The sequence below is a fragment of the Tenrec ecaudatus genome, chromosome 5 (genome assembly GCF_050624435.1).
Source record: "Tenrec ecaudatus isolate mTenEca1 chromosome 5, mTenEca1.hap1, whole genome shotgun sequence".
Classification (NCBI taxonomy): Eukaryota; Metazoa; Chordata; class Mammalia; order Afrosoricida; family Tenrecidae; genus Tenrec; species Tenrec ecaudatus.
In genome coordinates, this window is record NC_134534.1 from 153,330,097 (window position 1) to 153,347,392 (window position 17,296).

General features: G+C 47.5%; 1 protein-coding gene and 1 non-coding gene across 3 annotated transcripts in view; one reads left to right on the forward strand and one right to left on the reverse strand.

Annotated features, from left to right (window-relative positions):
* The window catches only part of EEFSEC (eukaryotic elongation factor, selenocysteine-tRNA specific), a 316,447-nt gene extending 308,346 nt beyond the window's left edge, over window positions 1–8,101 (reverse strand). The window contains exon 1 of one of the 2 annotated variants that reach the window (XM_075550125.1): window positions 7,748–8,096. In XM_075550125.1, coding sequence (XP_075406240.1) covers window positions 7,748–8,051 — 304 coding nt within the window. In that variant the 5' untranslated portion in view covers window positions 8,052–8,096. Of the gene's footprint in view, window positions 1–7,747 lie in introns of both variants that reach the window. The other variant, XM_075550128.1, reaches the window with a different exon arrangement.
* On the forward strand, window positions 4,343–4,445 carry LOC142449506 (U6 spliceosomal RNA). Its single transcript, XR_012784664.1, has one exon. It is a non-coding gene; the product is annotated as a U6 spliceosomal RNA (small nuclear RNA).
* Window positions 8,102–17,296: the final 9,195 nt, after the last annotated feature.

Sequence of the window (17,296 nt, forward strand, 5' to 3'; positions counted from 1 at the left end):
ATGAACCACCAGTCTCCACAACCCTGACACCAGAAGAACTAGACGCTGCCTGGCAAACACCGACTGTTCTGAAAAAGGATCAGATTAGAATGTTCTGGATAAAGTGGCAAGGAGCTCTGGTGGTGCTGTCAAGTAATCATTGGCCTGCTGACTACAAGGTCAGCGGTTCAAACCCACCAGCCACCCCATGGGAGAAAGATGAGGCTATCTGCTCCCATAAAGATTTGCAGCCTTGGGAACCCCACACAGGGGTGCTATGAGTCAGAAGCAATTCAATGGCAGTGGTCCAGCCAGTTGACCAACTCCACTCAAATCACTGCCATCAAATTGATACTGACTCACCGTAACCCTATTGGACAGTGTAGAAGGGCTCCTGGAGCTTCCAAAATGTGAATCTTCACAGGAGTGGAAAGCCTCAGCTTTCCCCCGTGGAGCAGCTGGTGGTTTCTAACGGCTGACCTTGCCATTAGCAACCCAATGTGGGAGAAAAATGTGAAATAGAACTTAAAAAGACTAGGCCTACTGGTTGGATAGAGACTGAAGGGAACCCCGAGACTATGGACCTTGTCTTCAGGTCTGGGACTTGTTAGAATAATCAACCATTTAAGATCAAGAGGGCAGTATTTACCCAAGGACAATGTCCAGAGAGTTGAGAATGGAGGAATGCTAAAGGAGACATGAGAACAAAGTGGGATGGGTGGTGGTGTATGGGGATTGAAATGGATAAGTTGAATCAGAATGTCTATGAAATGATGAATGTGAAACCATGATCCACTCTGTAAATCTTCAGATAATTCACAATAAAGTTTTAAAAGTAATAATAAGTAAGGCTAGAATTACTGACCGACAGAGACGAGAGGGACTCCTGAGACAATCGATCCCTCTTAGCCATCCTCTGAACACGGTACTAAGGATGCCTCTGGAGGTCACCTTTCAGCCAACTAATAGATCAGTTTATAAAGCCAACAATGTTACCCACGGGTAATATGCTGCCTTAAACATTCAACTATATTATACCAAATGGTCAACAATTTACCAAACAGCTGAGACGAGACAATAAGGAGGGAAAGGAAAGCTAGATCAACAGAAATAGCGCAAACAGAATGGAAATTATAAAGGTGACAGATTGTAAAAGTTGTAAACAATGTCAACGAACAATTCATTGTGTAAACTTTCACCCAAAATGCAGTAAAGTGGTTAAAAAAACTTTACTGCACAGTTCTTCTTAATATGATCGAATAATTAAATTGTATGATACGTGAAGTACCTGCCAATAAAACTACTTTTCTATAAAAGCTTTACAAGGAGCTCCTTGGCCTTAGGACAAAATCTACAGTAAGAACCGATCTCAACCCAACACTCACCTGACCCTGCTTAGCCCCAACCTTCATCTTCCAAACACCTTCCCACACAGCCCAGGGGGTCCGAAAAAGCAACCTCGGCAGCCATCAAATCGATTCTGACTCACAGCTACCTATAGGATAGAGCAGAACTGTCCCACCGGGTGTCCACAACTGCGAATCTTTACAGAAACAAAACACCACCTCTTTATCCCACAGAGCGGCTGGGTGCTGTGAACTCCAGTGAGCACTTTCACCAGAGCAGTGCCCAGGTTCCTGTGCTGATGCCAGCCATGCTGGGCTTATCTTTTTGTTTTTTTAATCATTTTATTAGGGGCACATACAACTCTTATCACAATCCATACATACATCAATTGTGTAAAACACATCTGTACATTCATTGCCCTCATCATTCTCAAAACATTTGCTCTCCACTTAAGCCCTTGGCATCAGGTCATTTTTCCCCTCCCTCCCCGCTTCCCCCTCCCTCATGAGTCCTTGATAATTTATAAATTATTATTTTGTCATATCTTTCCCTGTCCGATGTCTCCCTTCACCCACTTTTCTGTTGTCCGTCCCCCAGGGAGGATGTCACATGTAGATCTTTGTAATCAGTTCCCCCTTTCCAACCCACTCTCCCTCTACCCTCCCAGTATTGCCACTCACACCGCTGGTCCTGAAGGTATAATACGCCCTGGATTCCATGTGTTTCCAGTTCCTATCTGCACCAGTGTACATCCTCTGGTCTAGCCAGACTTGCAAGGTAGAATCCGGATCATGATAGTTGGGGGGGGGGCGGGGGGGAGCATTTAGGAACTAGAGGAAAGTTGTATTTTTCATCGGCACTACATCGCACCTTGACTGGCTCGTCTCCTCCCCTAGACCCCTCTGCAAGGGGATCTCCAGAACTTTGGGCTTTGGGTCACCACTCTGCACTTCCCCCCTCATTCACTATGATAGGATTTTTTGTTCTGATGATGCCTGATACTTGATCCCTTTAACACCTCGTGATCGCACAGGCTGGTGTGCTTCTTCCATGTGGGTTTTGTTGCTTCTGAGCTAGATGGCCTCTTGTTTACCTTCAAGCCTTTAAGACCCCAGACACTATACCTTTTGATAGCTGGGCACCATCAGCTTTCTTTGCCACATTTGATTATGCAGCCATTTGTCCTCAGTGGTTGTGTCGGGAAGGTGAGCATCAAAGAATGCTAATTTAATAGAAGAAAGTATTCTTGCATTGAGAGAGTATAGGAGGCAGAGTACTTAAGTGGAGGACCAATGTCCTTCTGCTACTTTAGTACTAAACATATAAATATATGCACATAGATCTATTTCCCCATCCTCATATATAAATATATTTGCATATGTACATGCTTTTATTTAGACCTCTATAAATGCCCTTTGCCTCCCAGCTCTTTCCTCTATTTCCTTTTGACTTTCCTCCTGTCCCACTATTATGCTCAGTCCCCACCTGGGTTTCAGCAATACCTCTTCGTTTCATTACCCTTAATCATGGCTGGGCTTATCTCTAGTTAGTTCTGGGCAGGGCTGTTCAGACAGGGGATCCAAATCAAGCAGGAGCCACTGCTTAAGCAGCGCGGATAGAAGCTAGGCAAGGCAAAACCTCCAAGTCCTGCCCAGGCCCTCTACTTCGCCCATGCACACTGCACCTCACCTTCATCCATTAGCAAAGTGAGTCTTTCTACTTTTGCCCTGTGTGCCCAGAGCGCTCCTAGATCTCCTTGCTGGTGGGACAGCGTTCTTCCCCAAGCTCTGCTGCAGGGTCCTAGAGAGAAGGGAAAGAATCAACGTGCCTTATGTGCTGACTACCATGAGGTCCAAGAAGAAGGTTCTCTGCTCACTACAGCCAGTCAGCCCAGGAGCAGGCACTCGGGGCCTACTGCATGCCTGCCACATACCAGGCTCTGCTCCAAGCACAGGGAACGCACTGGTGACTAAGACAGACCAGCCCCTGCTCGGTCCTCAGGGGGCAGGACAGAGGCATTCCACAAGGGAACATGCCAGTGAGAAGGCCTAGAAAGGAAGTAAAACGGGGACATGAAAAAGGGCCAAGGAGAGGTGGAACACAACTTCATACAGGTCGGTCAGGGAAGGCCGGTGTGGCGAGGTAACATTCCAGCTGCGACTTCAATGGCAAGGAGCGAGAGCTCCTTCCCAACAACCGACTCAGCAAGTACCAAAGCCCCGAAGGAAGCAACCGCTTGGTGCATTCAAGCGACAGAAAGGAGCCAGTGTGTCCAGACTACCACCGTGGAGGAGGCTCCAAGAGGAAAAGTGGTGGTCAGAAGGTGCAAGGTCCTGCGGCTACAATGAGGAGGCTGGGTTGTACTCTACATACAACGGGACGCTGATGGACAGTCTCTAAGCAGAGGGCTGGTGCGTTCTGATGAACATTCAAAAACGTTTTACTCAGACAGCTGTGTGGAGCATGGAACGTGTGGACGAGAGCAATCAGGCAGGAGGCGCCATGGGCCAGGCCCATGCTCTTAGAGTCATTTCAAACGTCAAAGGTGCCCACACAGTTATGGAGCACGAGGATAACTGAAGCCATGCAGTGGATTCAAGTGAGGGAGAGCAGGACTAGCTGCCAGCCCAGCCCAAGGCCCCTTGCTTTCCAACACCAGTCTCTTCCCTCTGGTTCCCAGCAAGCAAAGCCAGGCGCTCACTTGGGAGACCTGGCCCTCAAAAGAAAAGTCAAGTTTCCTTCTCATTTCCCTGAAAAGGAAGCTGCGACTCTGATCTATTTAATTCGGCAAAGACAGTCAAAGTCTGAAAGAACCTGGTGCCAATGTGGTTGGCACTGTGGTAACCATAAAACTGGCCGTTCAAACCCACTGGCCACTCCCACAGAGTTCACCTCAGACACTTTGTAAGGCCTCTATGAGTTAGACTCCACTTGCTAACAGTGGGCTACAGCAAGCTTGGATCCCGCTGGGCCAGTGTACACAGCCACTCAGAGCCTAGTAAACAGTTAAAGAATGGTGCTTGCTTCGGCGACACATAGGCTAAAATTGGAACGATACAGAGATTAGCATGGCCCTGCGCAAGGATGACGCGCCCATTCGTGAAGCATTCCAGATTTTTTTAAAAAGTTAAAGAATGTCTCCTTACTCAAGAGGCAAGAAAATAAGAAGAGCAACAAAGTACACTAAGAATATAAAAATTCCTCTTTTCCAATCCAAGGACCTGACAAGCAATTAGGGGTGCAATAAACCGGCTATGTAGGACAGGTTGGTATCAGAACACGTTTCAGACCCAGGAAGTTTCTCTACAATTGTTCAGACTGGCATGGGGCTTTTGGGGGACTTCAACGATGTGACCTACAAGAGTGGAAAGGAGCCAGGCAGCCTGTCTATTCCACTTCCAGCTATGTGCCTCAGGGCAAGCTACCTAGGCATGGCTTCCTCAAGGATTCAAGGATGACTACCACGGCGGCTTACAGGGCTGGAGGGGAGTGGCAAGCCGGCAAGAAAAAGCCAAATCAATAAAGAGCTTCTTACTATTAACAGCCAGTGTGTGGAAGGATCAGAATTCAGCTCAAAGGTCAGACAGTTCACAAAAGGTGAAGCCAGCCCAAGTCTAGTTCTGTGTGCCTCAGAAAATATGTCTTCTAGGGGGATGAACAACAGAAACGTGGGTGAAGGGAGACAGTGGTAAGTGTAAGATATGAAAACAATAATAATTTATAATGTATGAAGGTGTCACTAGGGTAGGAGGGGGGTAGAGAAAAAAGAAGAGCTGATCCCAAGGGCTCAAATAGAAAGTAAATGTTTAGAAAATGATGATGGCAACATATTTACAAATATGCTTGATACAATTGATGTACGGAATGTTGTAAGAGTTGTAAGAGCCCCCAATAAATTTATTTTTTAAAGTTATTAAACAAAAAAATAAATATGTCCTCACCACTCACCATTTAATAAAAAATAAAACACACACAAGAATTTGTCTTTTTAATCTGCTCTTTCTACCCCCAACCTAGACTGGTTCAGAGTACATATCCTAAAACATATTTTAATGTGAACCAAATCGAATTCAGTTGTAAAGGGAGAGGAAGAAGGGAAAACAAATTAAATGCCCCTTAATATTCATCTGATGATTAAAACATGAACTGAATAGAAGACAAGGCAGGGTGACCTTGTACAAGTCCCTTCAATTCATTGCTGTAAGCTTCTGTTTCCTCCACTGCTTACTGAGGGAAATGATACTGAATTACCTCCAGCATGGAGCAGGTGGAAAGAAACCAAGATGAAAGTACTTGAACTCAGTACTAGAGCCAGGGCCTTGAATGCCCAAACCACCAATGAGGCCACCCACCACCAAATTATTAGAACCATATGCCCAATGAAGGAGCTGCAAAAAGTTCTGGGGAAAATCCCGTTATCATTTGACTCCATTTTCCCATAAACTTTCTTATAGCTTCCTTGGGTGCCTGTGAGCGCATCAGATATCACTGGGAGGAAACTCACGACACAGGAAACAAGGAGGGGAACCAAGTCCTAGGGACCAGTGGTGAGACGGTGATTTCTTTCAGATATGCGCCTATTCATACATGTATTTGTGTATCCTTAAAAAAATGTTTTTCCTGACTAGAGCTGCCAGTCCACAGAGAGGACCACATGGCCAGCCTCACTATGACACATGACGTCCCTCACTGACCCATAGGCCTACAAGGGACAACACTGGTGACAGAGTGTGGGAATTGCACCCAATATGATCCCACCACACTGAGGCAAAACACTAAGGGAGTACAACAGAACAGCAAGGGAATGGAGCGGCGAGGTCACCAGGGAATGCTGAAGGTGGACTTTGGGACCAGAGTGTGCTTCCCCAACAGACTGGACTGGAAAACCCTCCTAAAGGCCAACAAACAGTCCTTGAACTAACTACAAAAAAAGTACTGCTAACATTTTTTCCATAGATTTAAGTGTAGCTATATGGACATGGAAATTTCACATAGGGAAAAGGGTGATTTCCTCTGGAGAAGGGAGTCCAGATATAGATAGGTGGACAGGGGATTTTTGCATTCTTTGAAATGTTCTATTGTTTCACAAGTAGAAAGTATTCCTGGATTATCCGAATGAATGAAAATTGAATGGTACGACTTTGTTAAGCGTGCACTTAGGCAGCTCCCATCATGACGGAGCCCTGCTGGAACTGTGGGATAGTAATGGATGGCTAAGTAAAACCCACCAGCAGATGTTTCAGAGAAAGATAAGCTGCCTGCTCCCATACACATTTAGAGTCTTAGAACCCCTATATAGGGTCACTGAGTCAGAATCAGCTCAATGGCAGGGGGTTTGGGTGTTTTCATCATGATGGCAAACACACATGTCCTTGGAAGTTTATTTTAGGAGCTTACTAGCATGCACAACAAAGACTTCTATTCTGGAATATACACTGCAGCAAATACGCAAAATCCAAGAGACATAAATGTGCATTAGTAGGGGATTGCTCTAACTACTTCGGTGCACCTGACTCAAGCTCATATGCATCTGAAAGTTGGACACTGAGGGAGGAGGAAGAATCGATGCATTTGAATTAGGGTGCTGGTGAAGAATACGGAAAGTACCACGGACTGTCACTAGATCCAACAAATCTATCTTGAAGACGGACAGCCCGAATGCTCCCTAGAAGCAAGCATGGCGAGGCTTTTCCTCAAGTACTTGGGTCCTGTCCGATGAGTCTGTAGAGAAGAGTACCGTTCTAGGCAAAGCGGAGGGGCAGTGAAAATGAAGAGCCATCACAGATGGTTTGGCACCGAGCTCAATGGGGTTGCACTGGTGCAGGGCGGGGCTTTGTTTTGTTCTCTTGTACCTAAGGCTACTACTACTATGTGTTGGCACCTACCAACAGTTAAGAAAACTTTGGCACAAACGTAAGAAGGGAAGTGTATGGGATGTTCACAGATAGGGACGCGGCACACTTTCCTAGACACAGTGTTCACGTGAAATGATGTAGTTACCATTTTGTAAAAAGATCTACAGTCTTCAGAAGTGGCCTTTTTCTGAAATTAATGTGCAAGAAACGGGAAACAGCGCTTGACTCTGGAAACGGAGACCAGGAGCCCAAAGGCTAAGTGCGTGCAAACTTCTCTGGACTTTTCCCACAGAGCCTGCGTGGAGTCCGTGAGCGGTCTTCGCGTGTGCGTGGGTCACCGCCCGATCGGGGAGCGCACCGCTGAGGCAGCCCCTCCCCGCTCGGTGGGGGTGGGCGGGGCACGCTGGCCGCGAACTGGGCAGGTGCAGCCCACCGCCTCGGTTCCCGCGCCCCTCGGGGACTCCGCGGCGCCCTCGGAGAAGTGGGGCGAACCTCCCGCCCCTGGGCAGCAGCGGGCGCGCTCGCCCCACGCCCCGGGGCCTGGCGCCCGCCCGGCCCGCGCTCACCGCCGATGATGGTCCGTATGAGGGAGGCGTGCCCGGGGCAGTCGACCAGCGTGACCTGGAGCTGCGGCTCCGCGAGCTCGGACGCGGCCTCGGGCGCCGCCAGCGCCGGCCGCAAGCGAGCGGGCAGCGGCACCGAGAAGCAGGAGAAGCCCAGGTCGAGCGTGATGCCGCGCTCGCGGCTCTGGGGCTGCTTGTCGAAGGCGGCGGTGGAGGCCGTGGTGCTCAGCGCCCGCGCCAGCGCCGTCTTGCCGCTGTCGATGTGACCCAGCACGCCCACATTCACATTCACCCGCCGCCCGGCCATGCTGCCGCCTCGGACACCGGCCCGGCCCGCTCCGCCCCCCGCCCGGCCCGGCTCGGCTCGACTCGGCTCGGCTCGGCTCGGCGGTCCGGTCCGCTAAGCGGCCCCCCCGCCACCCGGTGCCCGGCGCTGCCGTTCCGGCCCCGAAGCTTCCGCCCGGCCCGGCGCACAGCGCAGGGACAACCAGAGAGGGCGCTGTCCAAGGTCACCGCCAGCGGGGCGGCGCCTCGCCTGGCCCCGCCCACTGGAGCCTCGTTCTCGGAGTCATTCGAAGTGCCTTCGGGACGCACCACGCACAGGGTAGGGTGCCTATGTTCTGTTTCAGAACCAGAACACACACACACACACACACACACACACACATCGGTGGGAAAGACCATTTTCAGAGAGCGGCAAGCCGTTTAGGAAATACAAAACGCAAAGAAAAAAAGACGAGGCCTGGGGAGAGGGAGGAAGCCACTTGACGTACGAGATGGTTGAGCTGGAAAGGAGACTGGGCCGATTTAAAACATAGGGACCAAACTGTCATTGAGTCAATTCTGACTCAGAGAGCCCATACCACAGGTGCGCAGACTCATTTGGTCAATCACCTCCCTTTCAGGAAAAAAAAGTACTCAGAGCCCCTCATCAATTAAGAACCTTTGTACCATAGGCCATAATCCAAGATAAAATGTATCCGTGTTTACAGCCCCACCACCATAGGCCATAATCCAAGATAAAATGTATCTGTGTTTACAGCCCCACCACCTATCATTCCAGTGCCCCTCGGCGGATGGGTGTCCGATGGAGTATCAGTTACCTACCTTGGGAAACACTGCCCTATATAGAGCGGAATAGAACTGCTCCCTAAGGTTTTCCAGGATAGATATCTTTACTGAAGGAATTCTCCCATGGTTGTGTTAGGTTTCTGGAGTTAGTAATACCTCAGTTCTTGGCTTCACGCGATGAAAGAATTCACGCCAAAGCCGGTTTTGTAATCCACGTGGGTTTTTATGAAGGACAAGTTTCAGGTTGTACAGTTTCAAAGGGGTTCACAACTGGATCTGAACAACCACGAGGAAAAGAGCACCCACGCGGGCAGATCTTGGTGAGGGGTCCCGGGAGGCCAGAAGCCCAAAAATCCTAGCGACTGAGAGCACGTGAGTCAAGAGGCTGTGGGCCCCAACCAGGCCTGGAGCATGTGTCCCCTCCCCCTCTACCTGCCTCTGACCAGAAGCAGGGTAAGAGAGCATCCCAGAGGTGCTCCCTGCCTTTATTCTAGCCCACCTCTTTGCTGGGGGAAGGCGAGGTTGATGGTATTGGTTGACCCCCTTGACTGAGTTAGGCCCACCTGGGTGATGCCATGAGCCTGGGCCTAGTTTGGCCTACCCAGGTATACCTCCCACCTGGCTCGAGGGCTTGAGTAGGAGCATGCTCCGTTTGGGGTCTTCATAGGCATCTAATGATTGCCTGATTTCTTTCCTACCTCCTCTGTGGGGCCTTTGCAGGCATGGGAGGGATAACCTCCTGTCCCTAAGCAAGCTACCTAACAGTTGGGGCTGGTGAAACAGAATTTTTTTTTTTGCCGCTGCTGCCTGTCCTGCTTAGCAGCCAACTAGACAGTACAGTGTGCATAGGAATTTGTTCTTAGTTGTTGTTTTTTTAACTATAGTCCGGCCCTCCAACGATTTGAAGGACAGTGAACTGACCCCCTGTTTTAAGTTTGAGGACCCTTGCGGCCTAGCCCAATCCACCACCAAGTCTCCTGTAGAAGAAGGGAAAGGGCAAAGTTATCTGTCAGGAATTCTCACCCTGAGGGCCTGGAGCCTGATAGTAAAATAATCTGCAAACCACCAAATCCTTTGTCAAATCTTGTGTGTGTGATGTGTAACTCTTGCCTGTCTCTCAAGAGACACACACACACACTGCAAACTTAAAGGAGAGTCAATAGCTGGTTCTAATATGAGAATAGTGCAGACTGTGGACACATGAAAAACATGTTTTGCTTACAAGGAGAAACCACTGCTCAGCTTCATACGATTGATAGTAGGCGGTAATGCCAGCCCAATAGTTCCTGACGTTCTCTTCAACAGGTGGGTGCATGGAGAAACAAAATGTGAAGCCTATATATAAAGAGGCTTCAAAAAGTTCAGAGAAAATTCTGTTATCTAAAATGAGCTCAATTAAGCTCCATTTTGAATCTAGCTGCTGCATGACCTACAAAAGGCTGCTTCTGCTGGTGTGAAGAGAGATTCGTCGACTGATTCAAGGGTAGCTGCTGGCACCCTAAGAGGAATTATTTGCTAACAAGGTGTTTGTCAAGAGTCTTTGCGTAGCTCAGGCCAAGAACGCCATGTGCAACATGTCCCGGGAGGTTAACGAACAAAAACACCTCATCGCATTTTCACCAAGTCATTTCTGATTCACAGTGACTCTGCAGGACAGATTGGAGCCGTCCCTGTGGGACTGGGAGACTGCAGAGCTTGACGGGAATAGAGCACGGAAACTGCTGACCCTGCAGCCCGACGCATACCCCGTGAGGCCAGCAAAGCCTCTGCACAGGAGGTTAGGAAAGCAAGACGGTAAGATTAAAAAAGATGGTAGTTTATCAACACTTGTAACGTTTGTTTTTTTTGGAAGGACCAGTTTTATTTTTGGCCCTGGTAGAGTAGTGACTGCATCCCTGTTGCCTTCACACAGGTGAACTTGGAAGACAAAGGAGCCCTGGCTAAGCTGGTGGAAGTCATCGGGACCAACTACAGTGACCGATCTGATGTGATCCACCGTCACTGGGTCGGCAACATCCTAGCATCTCCAAGCTGGAAAAAGCCAACGTCAAAAAATTTGCAGCCACGCTGGATGAGCGCCCCAGTTGATTTTCAGTACATTTTAGTACAAGTCAGCAAACAAACAAACTGGTTGCCACTGAGTGAGTTCTGACTCACAGCAAACCTACAGGACAGGTAGAAATGCCCCCTGTGGGTTTCTGAGACTGTGACTCTGTATGGGAGTAGAGTGCCTTCTCTCTCTTCCTCGAAATTGGCTTGTGGTTTTGAACTGTTGGCCTTGTGGTTTGCATGCCTGGATGTCGTGCCCAAAGCCTAAGTTCTTGGGCTTCGTCTCAAACAACCTTCTTGGCTGCCTGCTTGTCGACCGCAGGTGCTGGTGCCACTTTCTTGCCCTTGCCTGTCTTTCCTTTGGGGACCTTGGCTTGCTGGACTCGTCTTGTAAATTGTTGTCATCCCTCCTTATGTCTGTGAGCACGTACCCTTTGTTCACTCTTCCCCATACAAACCTCACTCCCCTCTTTAAGGAACATTCTAGCATCCTGCCTGGGTGCTACCGTGTCTCCCTATCCAAGAACCTCTCTTTCTTTCTTTGCTTTCACTTCTGACACAGCGTAAGACCAGTGCTTTGTTATGATATGTTCGATTGATCATAGAGATGAAGTTGGAGAGATGCTGTAACATTGTGTGTAATAAGTCAGCCACAATATGACAGCTCTTGTATGATCTCACTTATATGAAATAGGCAAAGGTATTGAGCCTTGGTGGCACTGTGGTTAAGTGCTCCACTGCTAACCGAAAGATCAGCAGTTCGAATCACAAGTGACCTGGCAGTATGCACCTGAGAAATGACAGCAGGGCTCCAAACTAATTTGAACAGGTTCCCTCGTGGCCAGGGAGGCAAAATCAGAACGGACCTGAAAGTTTAAAATTGGAGTGATCGGGAATGGTAACCAGAATGGAAAACCATGTAGATCAAAACCCCTGGCCTGAGAGACATGAATGAGGTGCAGCGCGCCCTGATGGGTAATGTCGGATTGTTAGTAGAACTGTGGAAAGTAGCACACATGAAACAGCTCAGTTGCCATCACCTTGATCCTGGCACTATGGAGATTTGGTTTCTTGGCATGCACATGCTGATATGCTTTCGAAATGGAGATTAACTTTCTTGCGGGATTCCAACCACTGATTTTTTTTCCTGTTCTGAGCAGTGCTTCAGTTCACCCAAATCTTATAAATGGGGGCCACTCTGATGCCGTTTAGGGGGCCACAACTGATGCCGCTTGAGCCAGTTCAAAGCCTTAGATTACATCCCGGGAAGCCCCATGGGTCAAATCCACCTTAACAGGTCCCTATCAGCCCAAAGTTTATAAATGGTGTGAGGGAGGAAAAAGGGAGAGTCACTTCTTAAGGAACACTAAGTTACTGGTGGAAGGGCAGGATAACTTGGAAACATAGCGATATAGTTTCACAGCACTATGAATATAATCAATGTCACTAAGTCGTACAGGAATAAATGTTAAATTGGCAAACGTTGTGTTATATATGAAGGCACTTTAGAAAGTATGTGGAAATATCATTATCTTTTAATTGCATCTTTTCCATGAATTTTATGAAGAACTGTAATAAGGTTGTTTTTGGTTTGTTTTGTTTTTGTAATAAGCTTTTACAACAGTGAAGCAATTGTTTAAAATGAGAAGCAAAACTGTCTTAGGCCAGGTTGCCTAGAGAAACAAATCCAGGGACAGTCATCTATGCTAAGAAAGAGGTTTATATCAGGAAGTAATAATAAATGAAGCAAACATCCCAGCCCAGTCCAGATCAAGTCCATAAACCCAATGCTAGTCCATAAGTCTGATACTTGTTCATAAGTCCCTCTGCAGACTCAGCAGCCACAGGCAATGATGCAGAATGCAGGTGGGTGCAGTCCTGCGGATCCAATGGCAGTGGCCGCATCACAAGGCTCTGGCAGGTCTCAGAGTGGCTCGCCAGCAGGAAGGTGAAGGCAGAGAGAAAGGGACCGGCCCCAGAGAGCCATTTATCTCGGTGGCACCTACAAAGGAGGTCATCAAGCTGCAACCTGGTTGACAGATGAAACTCCATATCTTCTTACAGGTGCCACATTGGCGCAAGAAAACCTGACTTTCATGAGGGAGGGAGGCTGGGGGAGGGAGGGGGAAATATGAGGAGGTGATACCAAAGAAAATGCTTTGAGAATGATGATGGCAGCAGATGTACAAATGTGCTCGACACAATGGATGGATGTATGGATTGTGATAAGAGCTGTACAAGCACCCCAAAAAATGACAAAAAAGAAAGGAAGAGAACCTATCACCAAAGCCAAACATCAAACTGACTCATAGCAACCCTGTAGGACAGGAAGGAACTGCCCCTGTGAGTTTCCGAGACTCTTACTCTTTACAGGACCAGAAAGCCCCGCCTCGTCTTCCTCCCTCAGAACGGCTGATGGTTTCAAACTGCTGCCCTTATGGTTCACAACCCAACCCGCAACCCATGATGTCACCAGGGCTCCTCAAAGTACATGCACGTGTGGCAAAATGTTCATGTGTGGAGTGGTGGGAAAATGGGTGCTTAGTATAAATTTCTCTCACCTGAAAAAAATCCATAATGAAATACAGGCAGGTGTCTTAGTTATCTAGGGCTGCCAGGCCAGGCTTGCTACAAGTGGGTAACTGGAACAGAGATCAACATTCTCTCGCCACGTAGAAAGCGAGAAATTCAAATGCAGGGTGCCAGCTCAGAGGGAAGGCTTTTTCCTTCCGTCAGCTGAGAGGAAAAGGCCTGGTCCTCGCTCAGCCTCGGTGGGGCCAGCATTCCGTGAGGATCTCCGTGTGTGGTGGAAGCAAGTTTCTCTCGGAAGGAGTTTCACAGCACAGAAGCCCCAGGCCCGAAGGACGCACTACCCTCGTGGCTCTTTGTCCTGGGAGGTGATGGAGACCCGATCTGTGCTCACTTCTCTCCCCTTTCATCACTCCTTATATAAAAGGTGTTGAAGGCCAGACTGGAGGGAAACTTTTCTCATCAGATCAAGGCTCTAAAAGGATTAAGTGCATCCCACTCTTAATCATTTCCCAAGTGATTTGCCACGGATTACACTGTGAAGCATCACCAATAAATGTCACGTTACAACATTACACAACTGCCAACCTAGAGACTCGTGGCCCAGCCCAATTGATGTATATTATGGGGGAGGGAGAAGAGACACAATTCAATCCGTGACAGAAGGGAAATCAACTTACAAACTTAAAAAAGTCCATTGCACCATCTCTCATCCTTAATTCTAAAATTGATAGAGCTCTGGGAAAAAAATTGGGGGGGGGAGGGGTAATGTTGGCATAAGACATGACCTGAACTGAGAGGATGGTAGACAGAGCTACATGCCTGCCAGCTGATTGTGAGCATTCGTCCCTTTCAGTGCAGAGCTATCAGTGGGCTTGATTACAAGGGGCTATGCACAATGCAGGGGGACCATGTGGTATCCAGTTTATAAGTAAATTCTGAGTTATCTCTTTAAAAGCATCCGCAAGGATTGTTGTTGCTGTCGAGTTGGTTCTGAGTCATAGTGACCCTGTGCACAACAGAGCGAAACACAGCCCAATCCTGGCCGTCCTCCCGACTCTTCCTACGTCTGAGGCCAGTGCTGCCGTCCTGTGCGGACGATTTCCTTCCCCCGACCTGATGACTGCATAGGTATATAAGGGGAGAGGACGAGTCTGGAATGACCCCAGGCTTCTCCTTTAAGCAGTCATTCTTTCCTTGGCTCCATCTTTTAACAATTATTGATTGAGCACCTGCTACGTGCCAAGCACTACTCATTCAGAGACTACAATGGTGAACAAGACAAGTAATGATTAAGTGCTGTGGATGAAATAAAACAAGGCCATGTGGCTGAGTGACTGGCGAAGGAAAGAAAGATATCAATTAAGGAAGACGCATTGAACTGACAAAGACATAATAACCACGAGCCACGCAAAGAAACCACGCCACTTGCCTGTCAGTGTGTTGTACTGTGGTGGCTTTTGTGCTGCTGTGAGGCTGAAAGCTAGGTCACGGACATTTCAAATGCCAGCAGGGTCACCCAAAGTGAACAGCCTTCAGCAGAGCTTCCAGACTAAGAACAGACTATGACGAAGGAGTAGACTATCCGTTTCAGAGGGATTAGCCACTGAAAACCCAATGCATAGCGTGGAAACATTGTCAGCTACTGAACACCTCACGCTGAGAAGCAGGCCATTGTCAGAGAGAGTGCCGGAAGATGATCCCCTGGGTCAGAAGGCACTCAGCATACGACTGAGGAAGAGCTGCCTTCTCAAGGTGCGATAAAGCCTTCGAGACCATCATTTGCTGATGGGGCCTAACTCAGATGATTAAAACAACAACCACAACAAACCACAGCGGCAAACATCAATGAATAATCGGAACTTGGAATGTACAAAGCATGAATCTGGGAAAACCGGAAGCCATGTATTCTAGGTGTGAGCTGCGATGGACTGCTATTGGCCATTTTGAATCAGAAAATCATGTGGTTTCTATACGACACTGGGAATGAAACCATCAAGAGGAATGGTGTTGTGTTCATGGTCAAAAAGAATAAGTCAAGACCTATGTTGAAGTACAAAGCTGTCTGTGATAGCATGATGTCTACCCTCATACAAGGAAATCCGATCAATAGAACTATTATTCAAATTTATGCACCAACCACTAAGGCTAGCGATGCAAAAATTGAAGAATTCTACAGTCCTCAGTAGGTCTTCAGTCTGAAATCGATCAAGCATGCCATCAAGATACATTGATAATTGTTTTCAGTTGGAAAGCAAAGGTTGGGAACCCAGAGGAAGGGACAGTAGTTAGAAAAGATGACCTTGGTGACAGAAATGAAGCTGGAATCGAGATTGCATGATAGAATTTTGCAAGACCATCGACTTCATCACATATACCTTATTTTTTGTTTTTTGGATGAACTATCGCATATACCTTTTTATTTCTTTTCTTTTTTTATATATTCCTTTTATCAACAACACAAACATCGGCTATAAATGTGGACTTCTCCAGATGGAATACACAGAAATCAAATTGGCTACATCTGTGAGGAGAGACCACAGAAAAGCTCAATAGCAGTAGCTAAAAGGGAGTCATGGTCCGACTGTGAAACATATCATCAAGTGCTCAGGTAAAATGGAGGGAAATGAAAACAAGTCCACAAGAGGCAAAATACGACCCACCTGAATTTCAAGAACTTCTCAGAACAGACTTGACGCAATGCACACAACTAACAGAAGACCCGATGAGCCGTGAGATGACTTGAAGAACATCATTCAGGAAAAAAGCAAAAGGCCATAAAAGGACAAAAGATAAAAGATCAAAGTGGATGTCTGAAGAGACTCTGAAATTTGCTCTTAGAATATGGAAGCAAATGAAAGAAGCATTTCAAAGGACACCTGAGAAGACAAAGCGCAATACTACGCTGAAATGTGCAAAGACCTGGAGTTAGAAAACCAAAGAGGAAGAGCATGCCCAGCATATCTTAAACTGAGAGGACTCAAGAAAAAAGTAAGCCTTGAGTTGCAATATTGCAAGATTCTGTGGGCAAAATATTAAATGATACAGGAAGCATCCAAAGATTTAAAGATTACACAGTCATTGAACCAAAATGGACTAGTGGACAGTCAACCATTTCAAGAGGTAGTACATGAGCAAGAACCAATGGTACTGAAGGCACTGGAAGTATTAGTCAAAAACCATTCCTTGATGCTCACCTTCCTGACACGATCACTGAAGACAAAGTGGGTGCATCAGCAAATGTGGTAAAGAAATCTGATGGTGCCTGGCTATCAAAAGATATAGCATCTGGGGTCTTAAAGGCTTGAAGTTAAACAAGCAGCCATATAGCTGAGAAGCAACAAAGCCCACATGGGAGAAACTCACCAGCCTGTGTGATCATGAAGTGTCAACAGGATCAGGTATCAGGCATCAAAGACGAATCTTCCGTTGGGCCTCACCACACACCACCCAGTCCTGCTTGTTGCTGCCTCTGGGCCTGCTATCCTGAACATTTCTTCCTGAGTTTCTCTTGTTTCTTTGCATGTTATTGTTTGTTCTTGTCAGGTACTGTTGAGTCCAGTCTGACTCCTAGTACAAGAGAACAAAACTGCTGGTTCCCGTGCAGTCCTCACACCTGTTCTTAAGTTTGAGCCCATCGTTGCGGCCAGTGTCAATCCATCTCGCCGAGGGCCTTCCATTTTTCACTCCACTTTACCAAGCATGATGTCCTTCTCCAGGGACTGGACTGGCCTCTCCTGATAACAGAGCCAAAGTGTAGAGATGAGGCCTCAATATCCTCCCCTCCAAGGAGCCTTGTGGCTGTACTTCTTCCAAGCCAGATGCTACTTGTTCTTTGACAGTCCACGGTACTTTCAATATTCGTCACCAGCACCATAGTTCAAATGCTTTATCTTTCATCTT